Source organism: Elephas maximus, chromosome 8 (assembly GCF_024166365.1).
Source record: "Elephas maximus indicus isolate mEleMax1 chromosome 8, mEleMax1 primary haplotype, whole genome shotgun sequence".
NCBI classification, from domain to species: domain Eukaryota; kingdom Metazoa; phylum Chordata; class Mammalia; order Proboscidea; family Elephantidae; genus Elephas; species Elephas maximus.
Genome location: NC_064826.1, coordinates 8,547,527 through 8,562,839, shown reverse-complemented (window position 1 = coordinate 8,562,839; position 15,313 = coordinate 8,547,527). Strand labels below are relative to the sequence as shown.

The window sequence follows — 15,313 nt, the reverse complement described above, 5'->3', positions numbered from 1 at the left end:
TGAGTACAGGTGAACATGTTTGAATTTATGCCTCAACTCTCAATAATTGAATCATCCAGGCTGGCATAAGGAGGCAATGACATGGATGAATCAAAGCAGTCAGTGTCTCTAAGTGCAGTTTTTAAAAATGTCTTTCTGTGTGTGTGTGTGTATGTACATATGATCCTGTTTTTTTTTTTTTAATTTTTGCTTAGGGGATTACAAAGTGTGTTTGTATTCCATGAGCACACGTTAGTAGAGATAGCTAAGAGGCATTCAGAGTAGTTGGACGTTTGGTCTGTGATGGATATTTAGGTGACTTGAGAATCTGTGTATGACAGGCAGCACTTTCGCATATTTGTTTTGCAGAACCAATTGGATGTGAAGATTTTGCAATCAGCCTACAAAGACCCCAATAACTTATCATTTAAGGAGATTAAAATCCTTGGGACCCAGGAACCTGGAAATGTTATAGTGAAGCACAATGGTGTCCCAAGTCAGACTTCTCCTAAAGTCACTTACGATCCTAACCTCCAGGTAAAATCCCATAAGTTGAGATGGCTTATGAAGAATTCGTTGTAGCCTCATGGTGTTCCTTCTTGAAAGTTGCATGGGATCTGGAAGGAGCAGAGCACAACCTGAGGCCTGTGGTGGGGAGGGATGCGGGGTGGGAAAGAAAAATAGGAGGAGGAGCCACAATTAGGTGAGTGAGGACATGCCGAGGCACTGGAAGAAGGTAAAATGGCCTTTTCATCCTTGCCTTCTTCTCTGTCCCTTAGTCTGCTTTCATTGATGAAAAATAGTTGTAATGGGACAGAAAAACAACAACAACAACAACATAGGGATATGGGGAACAAGGTTATAGGAAAAGGGATCTGAAAGCTGCTGGTTGATGCTGGAAAATAAAGATGGGAGGTGGAATCTCAATTAATTAAGAATTTGAAGTGCAGTTTTTTCTGGTGGCACAGTGGTTAAGCGTTCAACTGCTAGCCAAAAGGTCAGCAGTTCGAATCCACTAGCTGCTCCTTGGAAATGCTATGGGGCAGTTTTCTTTTGTCTATATGGTTGCTATGAGTTGGAATCGACTCGACAGCAACGGATTTAGATTTTTGGTTTTCATTGAGGTAGACAGACATTCATGTCAGCATATACCTTTTTAAGAAATATTTTAAAACAAAGAATTTCAGAATCCTAGCTAATGGCTATTTATTTGATTAAAACCCATTCCTGTCAAGTTGATTCCGACCCATAGCCACCCTATAGAACGGAATAGAGCTGCCCCACAGGGGTTTCCTAGGCTGTAATCTTTATGGAAGCAGACTGCCACAACTTTCTCCTGTGGGGCCGCTAGTGGATTCAAACCACCCACCTTTCGGTTGGTTAGGAGCTGAGTGCTTAACCACTGTGCCATCAGGGCTCCTTACTTATTTGATTAGACAATAATAATACAATAATTTTTCCTCACCTGTAATGAGACTTGATGTTATGGAACAGGTTATAATCACTCCTTTTGCTCTCTTAGCATTTTGAGGAATCCTTTCCGAAGTATTCTTTTTTTTTTTTTATGGAACTTTAGATGGAGGTTTACAGAACAAACTAGTTTCTCATCAAACAGGTAGTACACACATTGTTGTATGACATTGGTTAACAACCCCAGGACATGTCAACACTCTCCCTTCTCAACCCTGAGTTCCCTATTGCCAGCTTTCCTGTTCCCTCCTACCTATACACATTATTGTATGACATTGGTTAACAACCCCAGGACATGTCAACACTCTCCCTTCTCAACCCTGACTTCCCTATTGCCAGCTTTCCTGTTCCCTCCTACCTATACACATTGTTGTATGACATTGGTTAACAACCCCAGGACATGTCAACACTCTCCCTTCTCAACCCTGAGTTCCCTATTACCAGCTTTCCCGTTCCCTCCTACCTTCCAGTCCCTGCCACACGGCAGGTGCACCCCTCCAGTCTTGTTTCTTTCCATGAGCCTGTTCAATCTTTAGCTGAAGGGTTAACCTCAGGAGTGACCTCATTACTGAGCTGAAAGGGTGTCCCAGGGCCATACTCTCAGGGTTTCTCCAGTCTCTGTCAGGCCAGCAAGTCTGGTCTTTCTTTTTGAGTTAGAATTTTTTCCTAATTTTTTCTCCAGCTCTGTCTGGGACCCTCTATTGTGATCCCTGTCAGAGCAGTCTGTGGTGGTAGCTGGGTACCATCTAGTTCTACAAGATGCAGTCTGGTGGAGGCCATGGTAGATGTGGTCCATTAGTCCTTCGGACTAATCTTTCCCTTGTGTCTTTAGTTTTCTTTATTCTTCCTTGCTCCCAAATGGGTAAGACCAGTGGAGTATCCTAGATGGTCACTTACAGGCTTTTAAGACCCTAGATGCTACTCACCAAAGTAGAATGTAGGACATTTTCTTTATAAAATCTGTTATGCCAATTGAGCCGGATGTTCCCTGAGACCATGGTCCCCACAGCCCTCAGCCCAGCAATTTGGTCCCTCAGGGAGTTTGGATGTGTCTACGGAGCTACCATGGCCTTGTCTGGTACAGGTTGTGCTGGCTTCCCCAGTATTGTGTACTGTCTTACTGTTTACCAAAGTTACTGCTTGTCTATTGTCTATTAAGTGTTTTTCCATCCCCACCCCTCCCCTCCCTCGTAACCATCAAATATTGTTACTTTTTACATGTAAACCTTTTCATGGGTTTTTATAGTAGTGGTCTCACACATTATTTGTCCTTTTGTGATTGATTTATTTCACTCAGCATAATGTCTTCCAAATGCATCCATGTCATGAGATGGTTCACAGATTCATCGTTGTTCTTTAGCATTGTGTAATACTCCACTGTGTGCATGTATCACAGTTTGTTCATCCATTCATCTATTGATGGGCATCTAGGTTGTTTCCATCTTTTTCTATTGTGAACAATGCTGCAATGAACATGGGTGTACATATATCTATTCATGTGATGACTCTCATTTCTCCAGGATATATTCCTAGGAGTGGGATTGCTGGATCATATGATATTTCTATTTCTAGCTTTCTAAGGGAGTGCTATATCATTTCCCAAAATGGTTGTATTATTTTGCATTCCCATGAGCAGGGCATTAGAGTTCCAATCTCCCCGCAGCCTCTCCAACATTCGTTATTTTCTGTTTTATTGATTCGTGCAATTAATTCCGGGGTAAGATGGTATCTCATTGTGATCTCATTGTGGTTTTGATTTGCATTTCTCTGATGGCTAGAGATTGTGAGCATTTCCTCATGTGTGTGTTGGCCGCTTGAATGTCTTCTTTGGTGAAGTGTCAGTTCATTTCCTTTGCCCATTTTTTAATTGGATTATTTGTCTTTTTGTTGTAGAGGCTTTGGATTTTCTTGTAGATTTTAGTGATTAGACCTTTGTCTGATTTGTAATAGGCAATTTTTTTCCCCAGTCTATAGGTTCTCTTTTTACTCTTTTGATGAGCATAAGTGTTTAATTTTTGAAGATCCCAGTTATCTAGGTTATCCTCTGGAGCTTGTGTGTTGTTAGTTGTAATTTGTATCCTGTTAATGCTGTGTATTAGGGCTTCTACCATTGATCACATTTTTTTCTTCTATAAGCTTCATAGTTTTTGGCTTTAAATTTAGGTATTTGATCCATTTTGAGTTAGTTTTTGTGCATGGTATTAGTATGGGTCCTGTTTCATTTTTTTACAGATGGACATCCAGTTTTGCCAGCACCATTTGTTAAAAAGACTGTCTTTTCCCCATTTAATGGACTTAGGGCCCTTGTTGAAGATCAGGTGACCTTAGGTGGATGAATTTACATCTGGGTTCTCAATTCTGTTCCATTGGTCAATGTATCTGTCGTTGTACCGGTACCAAGCTGTTTCGACTACCTTAGCTGTGTAGGAGATTCTGAGGTCAGGTAGTGTGAGTCCTACTTTATTCTTCTTCAACAGTGCTTTACTTATCTGAGTCCTCTTCTCTTTCCATATAAAGTTAATGATAAGTTTTTCTATGTCTTTAAAGAATGTTATTGGTATTTGGATCAGTATTGTATTTATCGTATTTGTAAATCTCTTTGGGTAGAATTGTCGTTTTCACAATGTTGAGTCTACCTATCCATGAGCATGATACGTTTTCCCATTTATGTAAATCTCTTTTGGTTTCTTGCAGTGGTGTTTTGTAGTTTTGTTTGTATAGGTCTTTTACATCCCTGGTTAGATTTATTCCAAGTATTTTATTTTTTTTTAGGGCTATTATAAACGGCATTGTTTTCTAGATTTCCTTTTCATTGTTCTCTTTATTGGTGTATAGGAATCCAACTGATTTTTGTATGTTTATCTTATATCCTCCTATTCTGCTGAATTTTCTATTAGTTCCAGTACTTTTCTCGTGGAGTCTTTTGGATTTTCTAAGTATTGTATCCATCATCCACAAATAGGGACAATTTAACTTCTTCATTACCAATTTGGATGCCCTGCGTTTCTTGCATTATTGTTCTAGGTAAGACTTCCAATATAACATTAAATAGGAGTGGTGATAAAGGGCACCCTTGTCTCTTCCTGTTCTCAAGTGGAATGTTTTCAGCCTCTTTCCACTGAGAATGATGTTGGCCGTTGGTTTTGCATAGGTGCCCTTTCTTATTTTGAGAAATTTCCCTTCTATACCTATTTTATTGAGAGTTTTTATCAGGAATGAGTGTTGGACTTTGTCAAATGCCATAGATTGAGATGATCATGTGATTCTTTTCTTTCCTTTTATTTATGTGGTGGACTACGTTGATTGATTTGCTAATGTTGAACCATTCTTGCATACTGGTATGAATCCTACTTGGTCATGGTGTCTTATTTTTTTGATATGATGCTGAATTCTATTGGCTAGAATTTGGTTCAGAATTTTTGCATCTATATTCATGAGAGATATTGGTCTGTAATTTTCTTTTTTTGAGGTATCTTTGTCTGGGTTTGGTATCAGGGTTATGCTGGCTTCATAGAACAGATTTGGAAGTATCACTGCATCCTTTTCTATGTTCTTAAATAGTTTGAGTAGTACTGGTGTAAGCTCTTCTCTGAATGTTTGGTAGAATTCTCCAGTGAAGCCATCTGGGGCTGGGCTTTTTCTTTTTTTGCTGGGTGTTTTTTTAAATTTTCCAATCTCTTGTGTTGTTATGGGTCTGTTCAGATTTCCAGCGTCATTTTGTGTTAGTTCAGGTAGGTAGTGTGTCTCTAGAAATTTGTCCGTTTCTTCTTGGTTTTCAAATTTATTGGAGTACAGTTTTTCATAATACTCTGTTCTGATCCTTTTTATTTCAGTTGGGCCTGTTGTAATGTCTCGCATTTTGTTCTTGTTTGGAATATTTGCTTTCTTTCCCGTTTTTCTTTTGTCAGTTTGGCCAGTGGTTTGTCGATTTTGTTGATCCTTTCAAAGAGCCAGCTTTGTGTTTTGTTGATTCTTTCTGTTGTTTTTCTATTCTTTATTTCATATATTTCCACTCTGATCCTTATTATTTCTTCTGGTGGCTGTGGGCTTCTTTTGCTCTTCTCTTTCTATTTGTTCAAGTTGTTTAATGTTTTGATTTTGTCCCTTTCTTCTTTTTTGATGTGTGCCTCTATTGCTATAAATTGACCTCCGAAGACTGCCTTTGCTGCGTCCCAAAGGTTTTGGTGTGATGTGTTTTCATTTTTGTTTGATTCTAGGGACTTTTTGACTCCATCTTTGTTTTCTTCTATTACCCAGTGGTTTTTAAGCAGGGTGTTATTCAGTTTCTATGTAATTGATTTTTTTTAATCTTCCTGTTGTTAATTTCTACTTTGATGGCATTGTGGTCAAAGAAGATACTTTGTATTGTCTCAACATTTTGAATTTTGTTAAGAGCTGCTCTGTGGCCTAAAATGTGGTCTATTCTGGAGAACGTTCCACGTGCATTGGAAAAGAATGTGTACGTTGCATCTGTTGGGTGGACTGTTCTATATATGACTCTGAGGTCAAGTTGGCTGATTGTGCTCTTTAGCTCTTTTATATCTTTGTTGAATTACTTTCTAGATGTTCTGTCCTTTACCGAGAGTCGTGTGTTGAAGTCTCCTACTATTATTGTGGAACTGTTAATTTCTGTTTTCAGTGCTGTCAGAGTTTGTTTTATGTATTTTGGAGCCCTGTATTGGGTGTGTAGATGTTTATTATAGTTAAGTCTTCATGATGGATTATCCCTTTAATCATTATATAGGGCCCTTCTTTGTCTTTTATGGTGGATTTTGTTTTCAGGTTCATCTTATCTGAGATTAGTATTGCCACTCCTGCTCTTTTTTGTTAGTTGTTTGCTAGATATGTTTTTTTCCATCATTTGATTTTTAATAAATTTACTTCTTGTTTCTAAAGTGTGTCTCTTGTAAACAGCATCTTGATGGATCCTATTTTCTTATTCATTCTGTCACTATCTGTCTCTTTATGGGGGCATTTAGGCAATTTACATTCAGTGTAATTATTGTTAGGTGTGAGTTTATTGCTGTCTTTTGTAGTGATTTTTTTTTTTTTTTTTTTTTTTTTTTTTTTGTGGTGTTAACATTTTGTTTTTTCCTTTTACTCTCCTGAGCTGAGTTCCTTTTTTTTGTGGATTTCTTTTTTTTTTTTTTTTAGGTTTTGTTTTTATTGAATCTTTATATGTTTCTTCTTTATTTTGATGAGTAGGTTTGTTAAATTTCTTTGTGGTTACCTTGAAATTTACCCTTATCTTCCTAGGTGTGAACCAGTCTATTATTACTTGGTATTATCGTGCCTTCCTCTCCAATAGAAATTTCTATACCTATACCATCTATTCCCTCTTTTATCCTTCTAACATTGTTGTCATTTAAAGATTAACCTCTCTGGTTCCCTGTTGCAATTATTTTGGTTTTGGATAGTCCTTAAGAGTTCATTTCCTAGGTTGGTATCTGGTTGGTACAATCTTGTGTCCTAGATTCAGGCTGTAATCTGATGTTGTTTGTTCTCAGACCAAAGGACTTCCTTTAATAATTCTTGTAACTTTGGTTTGGTTTTTACATATCCCCTTAATTTCTGTTCATCTGGAAATATCCTAATTTCAGCATTATATTTGGATGAAAGTTTTGCAGATATTTTATTCTTGGTTGGCAATTTTTTTCTTTAAAGGTTTTATGTATGTCATCCCATTGCCTTCTTGCCTACATGGTTTCTGATGAATAATCAGAGCTTACTCTTTTTGTTTCTTCCCTGTATGTAACTTTTTGTTTTTCTCTCAGAATTTTTTCTTTTTCTTTGGTTTTAGCAAGTGTTATTATGATATGCCTTGGTGTTTTTCTTTTGGTGTCTATCCTATATGGGGTTCGTTGTGCTTCTTGGATGGTCAGCTTTTCATAATTCATGACATTAGGGAAGTTTTCTGTCAGCAATTCTTCAATGATCCTCTTTGTGCTTTCCATTTTCTTTTCCTGTTCTGGAACTGCCATCACTCAAAAATTTTTGCTTTACAGCCTTTCAGGAAGAAGCAAAGATGGCACACAGGGGCAGGTGTTCCAGAGAAAGGATGGGGAGGTGGTAGGAGGCACAGAAGAAACCAAAAGAGATGGAAAGAACCAGCACCTGCTCAGGGGCCTGGCCATTGTGGGCAGGGTGAATCCAAGCAGCCTGAGGCCAAAGCATTTGCCTCCCAGCCAAGAGACTGCAGTTGGCAGAAAGCCAAGAAGGCTGAAGCAGGGGAATGGGGGGTGCTAGGAAAGCATATATCAGTTGTTATTGGGTGGTCCGTCTTCTGCTGGAAACTTTGTGAAGCTGCTTTCCCATACTTCTTGTCTACAGATCTCCAGCATGGATGGGGCAGATCAAAGTGGCACAGATATTGCACTTCCAGGCCAACCGAGTCACCGCAGCTAGCCAGGAAGCTCAAAGTTTGAGCAGTGGGGAGATAATGGGGGATGGGAAAGTGTGTACTGCTGGTTACTGGTTGCTCTGTCTTCTGCTGGGAGTTCTGCGAAGCTGCTTTCCCATGCTCCCTGTCTGCCGATTCCCAACTGGAGTCCAAGATGGCAGGTCCATGCTGCATTAGCTGATTGGGCTCTCTGCATGTATCTGTCCTCACTCTCCATCTTCTGTGAGTTTCCTATTCCGTTCAGTGCTTGGCAGAGTTCTCTATCACTTCATTTGGTACTCCAGGTTCCAGGAATGATGTTTGTATGTGTTTTACTTAGTTTTTCAATCTTTGCTGTGGTAGGATGGCATGGTGCTTCTGTCTATGTTGCCATGTTGGACAGAAGTCTCTGTCAGCAATTCTTTAATGATCCTGTCTGTGTTTTCCATTTTCTTTCCCTGTTCTGGAACTGTGAGCACTTGCAAATTTTTGCTTTTGATTGTATACCACATAATTCTCAGGGTTTCTTCATTTTTCTTCTTCCTTTTTTGTGATTTTTCCTCAAACAGAGTTGTATCTGAGTGTTTGTCTTCAATTTCACTGATTCTGTCTTCTGTCCTTTCAAATATGCTCCTCAGCCCTTCTATGACACTGTCCATTTCTGAAATCTTGTTGTTTGTCTTTTGGATTTCTAATCGTTGCTTTTATATTATTTCTAGTTATGAATTTATTTTGACATTTTGTTCCTGTATGAGTTCTCTGAAATGTTCCATTTTTTTCTGTATTTTCCATGAATTTGTCTATTTTTTCCTCATTTTCGTCTGCTTTTTGCTCCAACTCGTGGATTGCTCTGAGTATCAGAGATTTGAATTCCCTGTCAGGTAGTTCTAGTGCCTTTTCTTCTACTGGAAAGTCATCTGGTGTTTTATTTTGAATGCCTACTGAAACCATCCTGTCCTGTTTTTTAATATGTTTTGATATTGTCTGCTGTCTTCAGGACATTCAGTAGTTATTTTCTTCATTCCTTGATTGCAGATTTGTTTGTTTTGTCCTCCTTTTTTGTTTTATTTGGTTATGTCCGAGCAGCTGGGCTGCACGTTCTTTGTTGTTTTCTCATCTGTAGTCATGATACTTCTCACCTCCTTGTCCAATGCGTAGGACTAGTCATTCAGCTATGGTGCAGCAGAGCAGGTCTAGCTGAGGGGGAAGGGTCAGAATGGGTTGTTTGTGGCACATACTAGGGCCGACAGGGCAGGCCAGGAATCAGTAGCTGGCAGGTTCCAGTAGGCCGTGCCTGTGCTGCTTAGAGGTGTGATGTTCAGTGCAAAGTGCAGGTAGGCAGGGAAAAGGGGGGAGGTTTTGATGTGTGGAGCTAATAGCGGTATGGGAAAGAGGAGAGAGTGGAGAGAGAAACAGGAGCCAAAAACAAACAAGCAAAAAAAGAAAGAAAGAAAAAGAGAGTGCTAAGGGAGCTTGCCACTGGAGTGGAGAGATGAGAAACTGAGAAATAGAGAAAAGCAAAATAAATAAAAGGAAGAAGAAAAAGAGAAAAAGAAAGGAAAAAAAACAGCCTGATAAAAATTTGGAAAAGAAAAAAAGAAAAGCCCCCAGGTGTCCTGGAGTCCCACCAGTGAGTCAGAACCAACTCGAAGGCACTAAACAACAACACTATAATGGCATATTGATCACATTTGACATCTTGTGCTGACAAGGCACATTGGTGATGCATAGATTATTAACTTAGAAATAAAGAATGATATGGTTATGTGGATGGCAATATATAAGCCATTTGGAACGAAACACATGTGACAATAAGCTCAGTATATGTTTGTTAATAACTTACTTAATTTAAGACCAAAAGAGCTCTTTTATCCCTCGAATTTGGGTAAAGGGAAGACACAAATTATACCCAAGAGACTATTAGAAAGAGGACAAGGAACCCAAACTAACATATAAGGAAATGTTAGTGTTTATTATGTCAAGATCTACCCTGAAGTACAATACGTCAGTGATAGGATAATATCCACACACCTACAGGGAAGAACAGTTAATACGGCTATTATTCAAACTTAGCCACCAAACACTAAGACCAAAGATAAAGAAATTGAAGAATTTTACCAACTTCTGCAGTCTGAAATTGATTGAACATGCAATCAGGATGCACTGATAATTGCTGGTGATTGGAATGTGGAAGTCGTAGACAAAGAAGAAGGATTGGTAGTTAGAAAATATGGCCTTGGTGATAGAAATGATGCTGGAGATGGCATGATTGAATTTTGCAAGACCAATGACTTCTTAACGGCAAATACCTTTTTTCACCAACATAAACAGTGACTATACATATGGACCTTGCCAGATACGATACACAGGAATCAAACTGACTATATTTGTGGAAAGAGATGATTGAAAAGCCCAATATCATCAGTAGAACAAGGCCAGGGGCTGACTGAGGGACAGATCATATGCAAATACAATTGAAGCTAAAGAAAATTAGAACAAGTCCACGAGAGCCAAAGTACAACCTTAAGTATATCCCACCTGAATTTAGAGAACATCTCAAGAATAGATTTGACACATTAAACACTAATGACCAAAGACCAGAGGAGCTGTGGAGTGACATCAAGGGCATCATACATAAAGAAAGTAAGAGGTCATTTAAAAGACAGGAGAGAAAGAGAAGACCTAAATGGATGTCAGAAGAGACTCTGAAGCTTGCCCTTGAATGTTGAGTAGCTAAAGCAAAAGGAAAAAATGATGAAGTAAAACAGATGAACAGAAGATTTCAAAGGGCACCTCGAGAAGACAAAGTATTACGATGACATGTGCAAAGACCTGGAGATAGAAAATGAAAAGGGAAGAACACACGCAGCATTTCTCAAGCTGAAATAACTGAGGAAAAAACTCAAGCCTTAAGTTGGAATACTGAAGGATTCTAGGAGGAAAATATTAAACAAAGCAGGAAGCATTAAAAGAAGATGGAAGTAATACACAGAGTCACTATACCAAAAAGAATTGGTTGACATTCAACCATTTCAGGAGGTAACATATGATCAGGAGCTGAAGATACTGAAGGAAAAAGTCCAAACTGCACCGAAGTCATTGTTGAAAAACAAGGCTCTGGGAATTGATGGAATACCAATTGAGAAGTTTCAACAAACAGAGGCAGCCCTGGAAGTGCTCACCTGTCTCTGCCAAGAAATTTGGAAGACAGCTACCTGGCCAACTGAATGGAAGAGATCTATATTTATGCCTATTCCCAAGAAAGGTGATCCAACTGAATTTGGAAATTATTGAACAATATCATTAGTATCACATGCAAGCGAAATTTTGCTTAAGATCGTTCAAAATCGGCTGCAACAGTATATAGACAGGAAACTGCCAGAAATTCAGGTCAGATCTAGAAGAGGACGTGGGACCAGGGATATCACTGCTGATGTTAGATGAATCGTGGCTGAAAGCAGAGAATACCAGAAAGATGTTTACTTGTGTTTTACTGACTATGCTGAGGCATTCGACTGTGTGGATCATAACAAATTATGGATAACATTGTGAAGAATGAGAATCCTGGAACACTTAATTGCACTTACAAGGAATCTGTACATGGATCAAGAGGCAGCCGTTCAAACAGAACAAGGGGAATCTGCACGGTTTAAAGTCAGGAAAGGTATGTGTTAGGGTTGTATCCTTTCACCATACGTATTCAGTCTGTATGCTGAGCACATAATCTGAGAAACAGGATTATACGAAGAGGAATGGGGCATCAGGATTGGAGAAAGACTCGTTAACAACCTGTATTATGCGGATAACACACCCTTGCTTGCTGAAAGTGAAGACGACTTGAAGCACTTACTGATGAAGATCAAAGATCATAGCCTTCAGTATGGATTACACCTCAACATAAAGAAAATAAAAATCCTCGAAACTGGACCAATAAGCAAGATCATGATAAACGGGGAAAAGATTGAGGTTGTCAAGGATTTCATTTTACTTGGATCCACAATCAACAGCCATGGAAGCAGCAGTCCAGAAATCAAAAGACACATTGCATTGGGCAAATTGGCTGCAAAAGACCTCTTTAAAGTGTTGAAAAGCAAAGACGTCACCTTGGTGACTAAGGTGTGCCTGAACCAAGCCATGGTATTTCAATCTCCTCACAGGCATGCTAAAGCTGGACAATGAATAAATAAGATCTAAGAAGAATCGACACCTTTGAATTGTGTCGTTGGTGAAGAATATTGAATGTACTATGGACTGCCAAAAGAATGAACAAATCTGTCTTGGAAGAAGTACAATCAGAATGCTCCTCAGAAGCAAGGATGGCTAGACTGTCTCACATACATTGGACATGTCACGAAGAGGGATCAGCCCTGGAGAAGGACATCATGCTTGGTAAAGTAGAGGGTCAGCGAAAAAGAGGAAGACCCTCAACAAGATGGACTGACACAGTGGCTGCAACAGTGGGCTCAGGGATAGCAACAATTGTGAGGATGGTGAGGATCGGGCAATGTTTCGTTCTTTTGTGCATGGGATCACTACAAGTCGGAAGAGATGCGATGGCACCTAACAACAACATTGTAAAATCTATTTTATTATGTCTATTTTAATTGTAAGACAGACTAGGAAGAAGGACCTGGTGGTTTACTTCTGAAAAAACACAGCCAGGAAAAACCTTACGAATAGCAGTGGAAACTTGTCTGATACAGTGCTGGAAGATGACACCCTCGGGTTGGATGGCACTCAAAAGATGACTGGGGAAGGGCTGCCTCCTCAAAGTAGAGTCAACCTTAATGACATGGGTGGAGTCAAGCTTTTGGGACCTTCATTTGCTCACCTGGCACGACTCAAAATGAGAAGAAACAGTTGCAAACGAGATGGGTTGACACGGTGGCTGCAACAATGGGCTCAAGCATAACAAGGATCATGAGGATGGCGCAGGACTGGGCAGTGTGTTTCCTTCTGTCGTACAGGGGGTTGCTATGAGTCGGAACTGACTCCACAGCGCCTAACAACAACAACAACATTGTAAAATCTGTAAGAAAACTTGAGAATGTAATGTTTAAGGCTTACTGAGTGATTGAGTAAACTTCTAGGGGGAGGCAGGGCTAGAGCTGGGCCTTGAAAGATGGTGTATCAGGTAGGACTGTATTCAGCTGCAAGTGATCAAAGCCCAGAAAAGCGGTGGTTTGAACCCAGGCTTCAAACTGATTCATTCTGGTTTGATCATCTGCTGAGAATTTACATTTCCACCCAGATATACTGAGTCAGAACCTACACTTTAACAAGATCCCTAGATGATTCTTATGTACGATAAACTTTGAGAACTGCTGCTATACTAGTGGTTCTAAGAACTGGTCTATAACCAGCAGTATTAACATCCCCTGGGAACTTGTTAGAAATGCAAGTTCTCTACAGCCGTTTTGTAAAATGATATGGTGTTTCCTTAAAAATCTAGAAATAGAAATGCCATTCTATCCAGCAATCCCACTCCTAGGAACACATCCTAGAAAAATAAAAACCATCACAAAATAGATACATGCACATCAGTGTTCACTGCAGCAATAGCAAAAAGATGGAAACAACCTAAGTGCTCATCAATAGATGAAGGGATAAACTAAGTATGGTACATACACACGATGGAATACTATGCAATGATAAGGAACACTGAGGGATCTGTGAAGCATCTCACAACATGGAAGAATCTGTAGGGCATTATGCTGAGTGAAATAAGTCAATCACAAAAGGACAAATAGTGTATGAGACCACTATTATAAAAACCCAAGAAAAGTTTACACACAGAAAGGAACAATCTTTGATAGTTACGAGGGTTGGGATAGGTGGAGAGGGAAAAACACTAGCTAGACAATAGATAGTTGATAACTTTGGTGAAGGGTACGACAGTACACAGTACTGGGGAAGTCAGCACAACTCGACCAATGCAAGGTCATGGAAGCTTCATAGACACATCCAAACTCGCTGAGGGACCAAATTACTGGGCTGAGCGCTGCGGACTATGGCCTTGTGGGACATCTAGCTCAATTGGCATAACATGGTTTATAAAGAAAATGTTCTGCATCCTACCTTGGTGAGTATTGTCTTGGGTCTTAAAAACTTTTGAGTGGCTGTCTGGTATACTTCACTGGTCTCACCTCCTTTGGAGCAAGGGGAATGAAGAAAACCAAAGACACAGGGAAAGATTAATCCTTTGGACTGATGAACCACAACTACCATAGCCTTCACCAGGCTGAGCCCAGCACAGTAGATGGTACCCAGCTACCACCACAGATTGCTCTGACAGGGATCACAATAGAGGGTCCCAGACAGAGTTGGAGAAAAATATAGAACAAAATTCTAACTCACAAAAAAAGACCAGACTTTTTGGTCTGACAGAGACTGGAGAAACTCTGAGAGTATGGCCCCTGGACACCCTTTCAGCTCAGTACTGAGGTCACTCCTGAGGCTCACCCTTCAGTCAAAGATTGGACAGGCCCATAAAACAAAATGAGACTAAAGGGACACACATGTCCAAGGGGAAGGACTAGAAGGCAGGAGGGGACAGGAAGGCTGGGAATGGGGAACCCAAGGTTGAGAAGGGAGGAGTGTTGACATGTCGTGGGTTGACGACCAATGTTGCAAAGCAATATGTGTATTAACTGTTTAAGGAGACAGTAATTTGCTCTGTAAACCATCTAAAGTACGACAACAACAACAACAAAAATAAATTAAAAAGCTTAAAAAAATGAAGCACACACACACACAAAAAAGATGCAAATTCTCAGCATGGATTCAAACCAGAACAAACTGGTTTGAAGCCCTGATTGAACAGTCTGGGTTTTTTATGTAGGCAATAAGAAGTGTAGAAGGTGGTCAGTGGTTGGCATTGCTCAGTGGCTTAGTCTCTTGGGGTTGGGGTCTTTTCTTCTCTTGTGACTGGAAGTGGTTGCTTAGCTCCAGTCACTGTGGTCCTGTTCTAGCAGAAAAAAAAAAACAAAAAAAAACAGGAAGGAGGAGGAGGAGGTAAAGGTGAGGGGCAGGCCCTTAAATCCAGAAGAAACAGCAGGCCCCAGGGAACTTGTACTTGCTAATAACCACAGCTGTGTTACATGGGTTGACAATGTAGTTCTTTACTGGGAAATTTGGCATCCTAAACTAAAATAGTGGGTAAGAAGAGTATGAAAAACCCTGGTGGTGCAGTGGTTAAGCAAGCTTGGCTGCTGATCAAAAGGTCAGCAGTTGGAGCCCACTAGCTGCTCCAAGGTAGAAAGATGTGGCAGTCTCCTTCCATAAAGATTACAGCTTTGGAAACCCTATGGGGCAGTTCTACTCTGTCCTCTAGAGTGCTATGAGTTGGAATCAACTTCATGGTAACGGGTTTTAAGAAGGGTTCATAGGGCTGGCAATAAGCAGTGTACTCCACAAGTGGGCACTGTTGGCCTAGATGATACATTTCAGGTTGAGACATCAGAACAAGCCAACCCAAGGACTGAT

General features: G+C 39.9%; 1 protein-coding gene across 2 annotated transcripts in view; it reads left to right on the top strand.

Annotated features, from left to right (window-relative positions):
• The window catches only part of MGAM (maltase-glucoamylase), a 147,715-nt gene that overhangs the window by 97,187 nt on the left and 35,215 nt on the right, over positions 1-15,313 (top strand). For both annotated transcript variants that reach the window (XM_049894101.1, XM_049894102.1), the window contains one exon: positions 349-516. In XM_049894101.1, the coding sequence (XP_049750058.1) occupies positions 349-516 (168 nt within the window). The remainder of the gene's footprint in view (positions 1-348; positions 517-15,313) is intronic.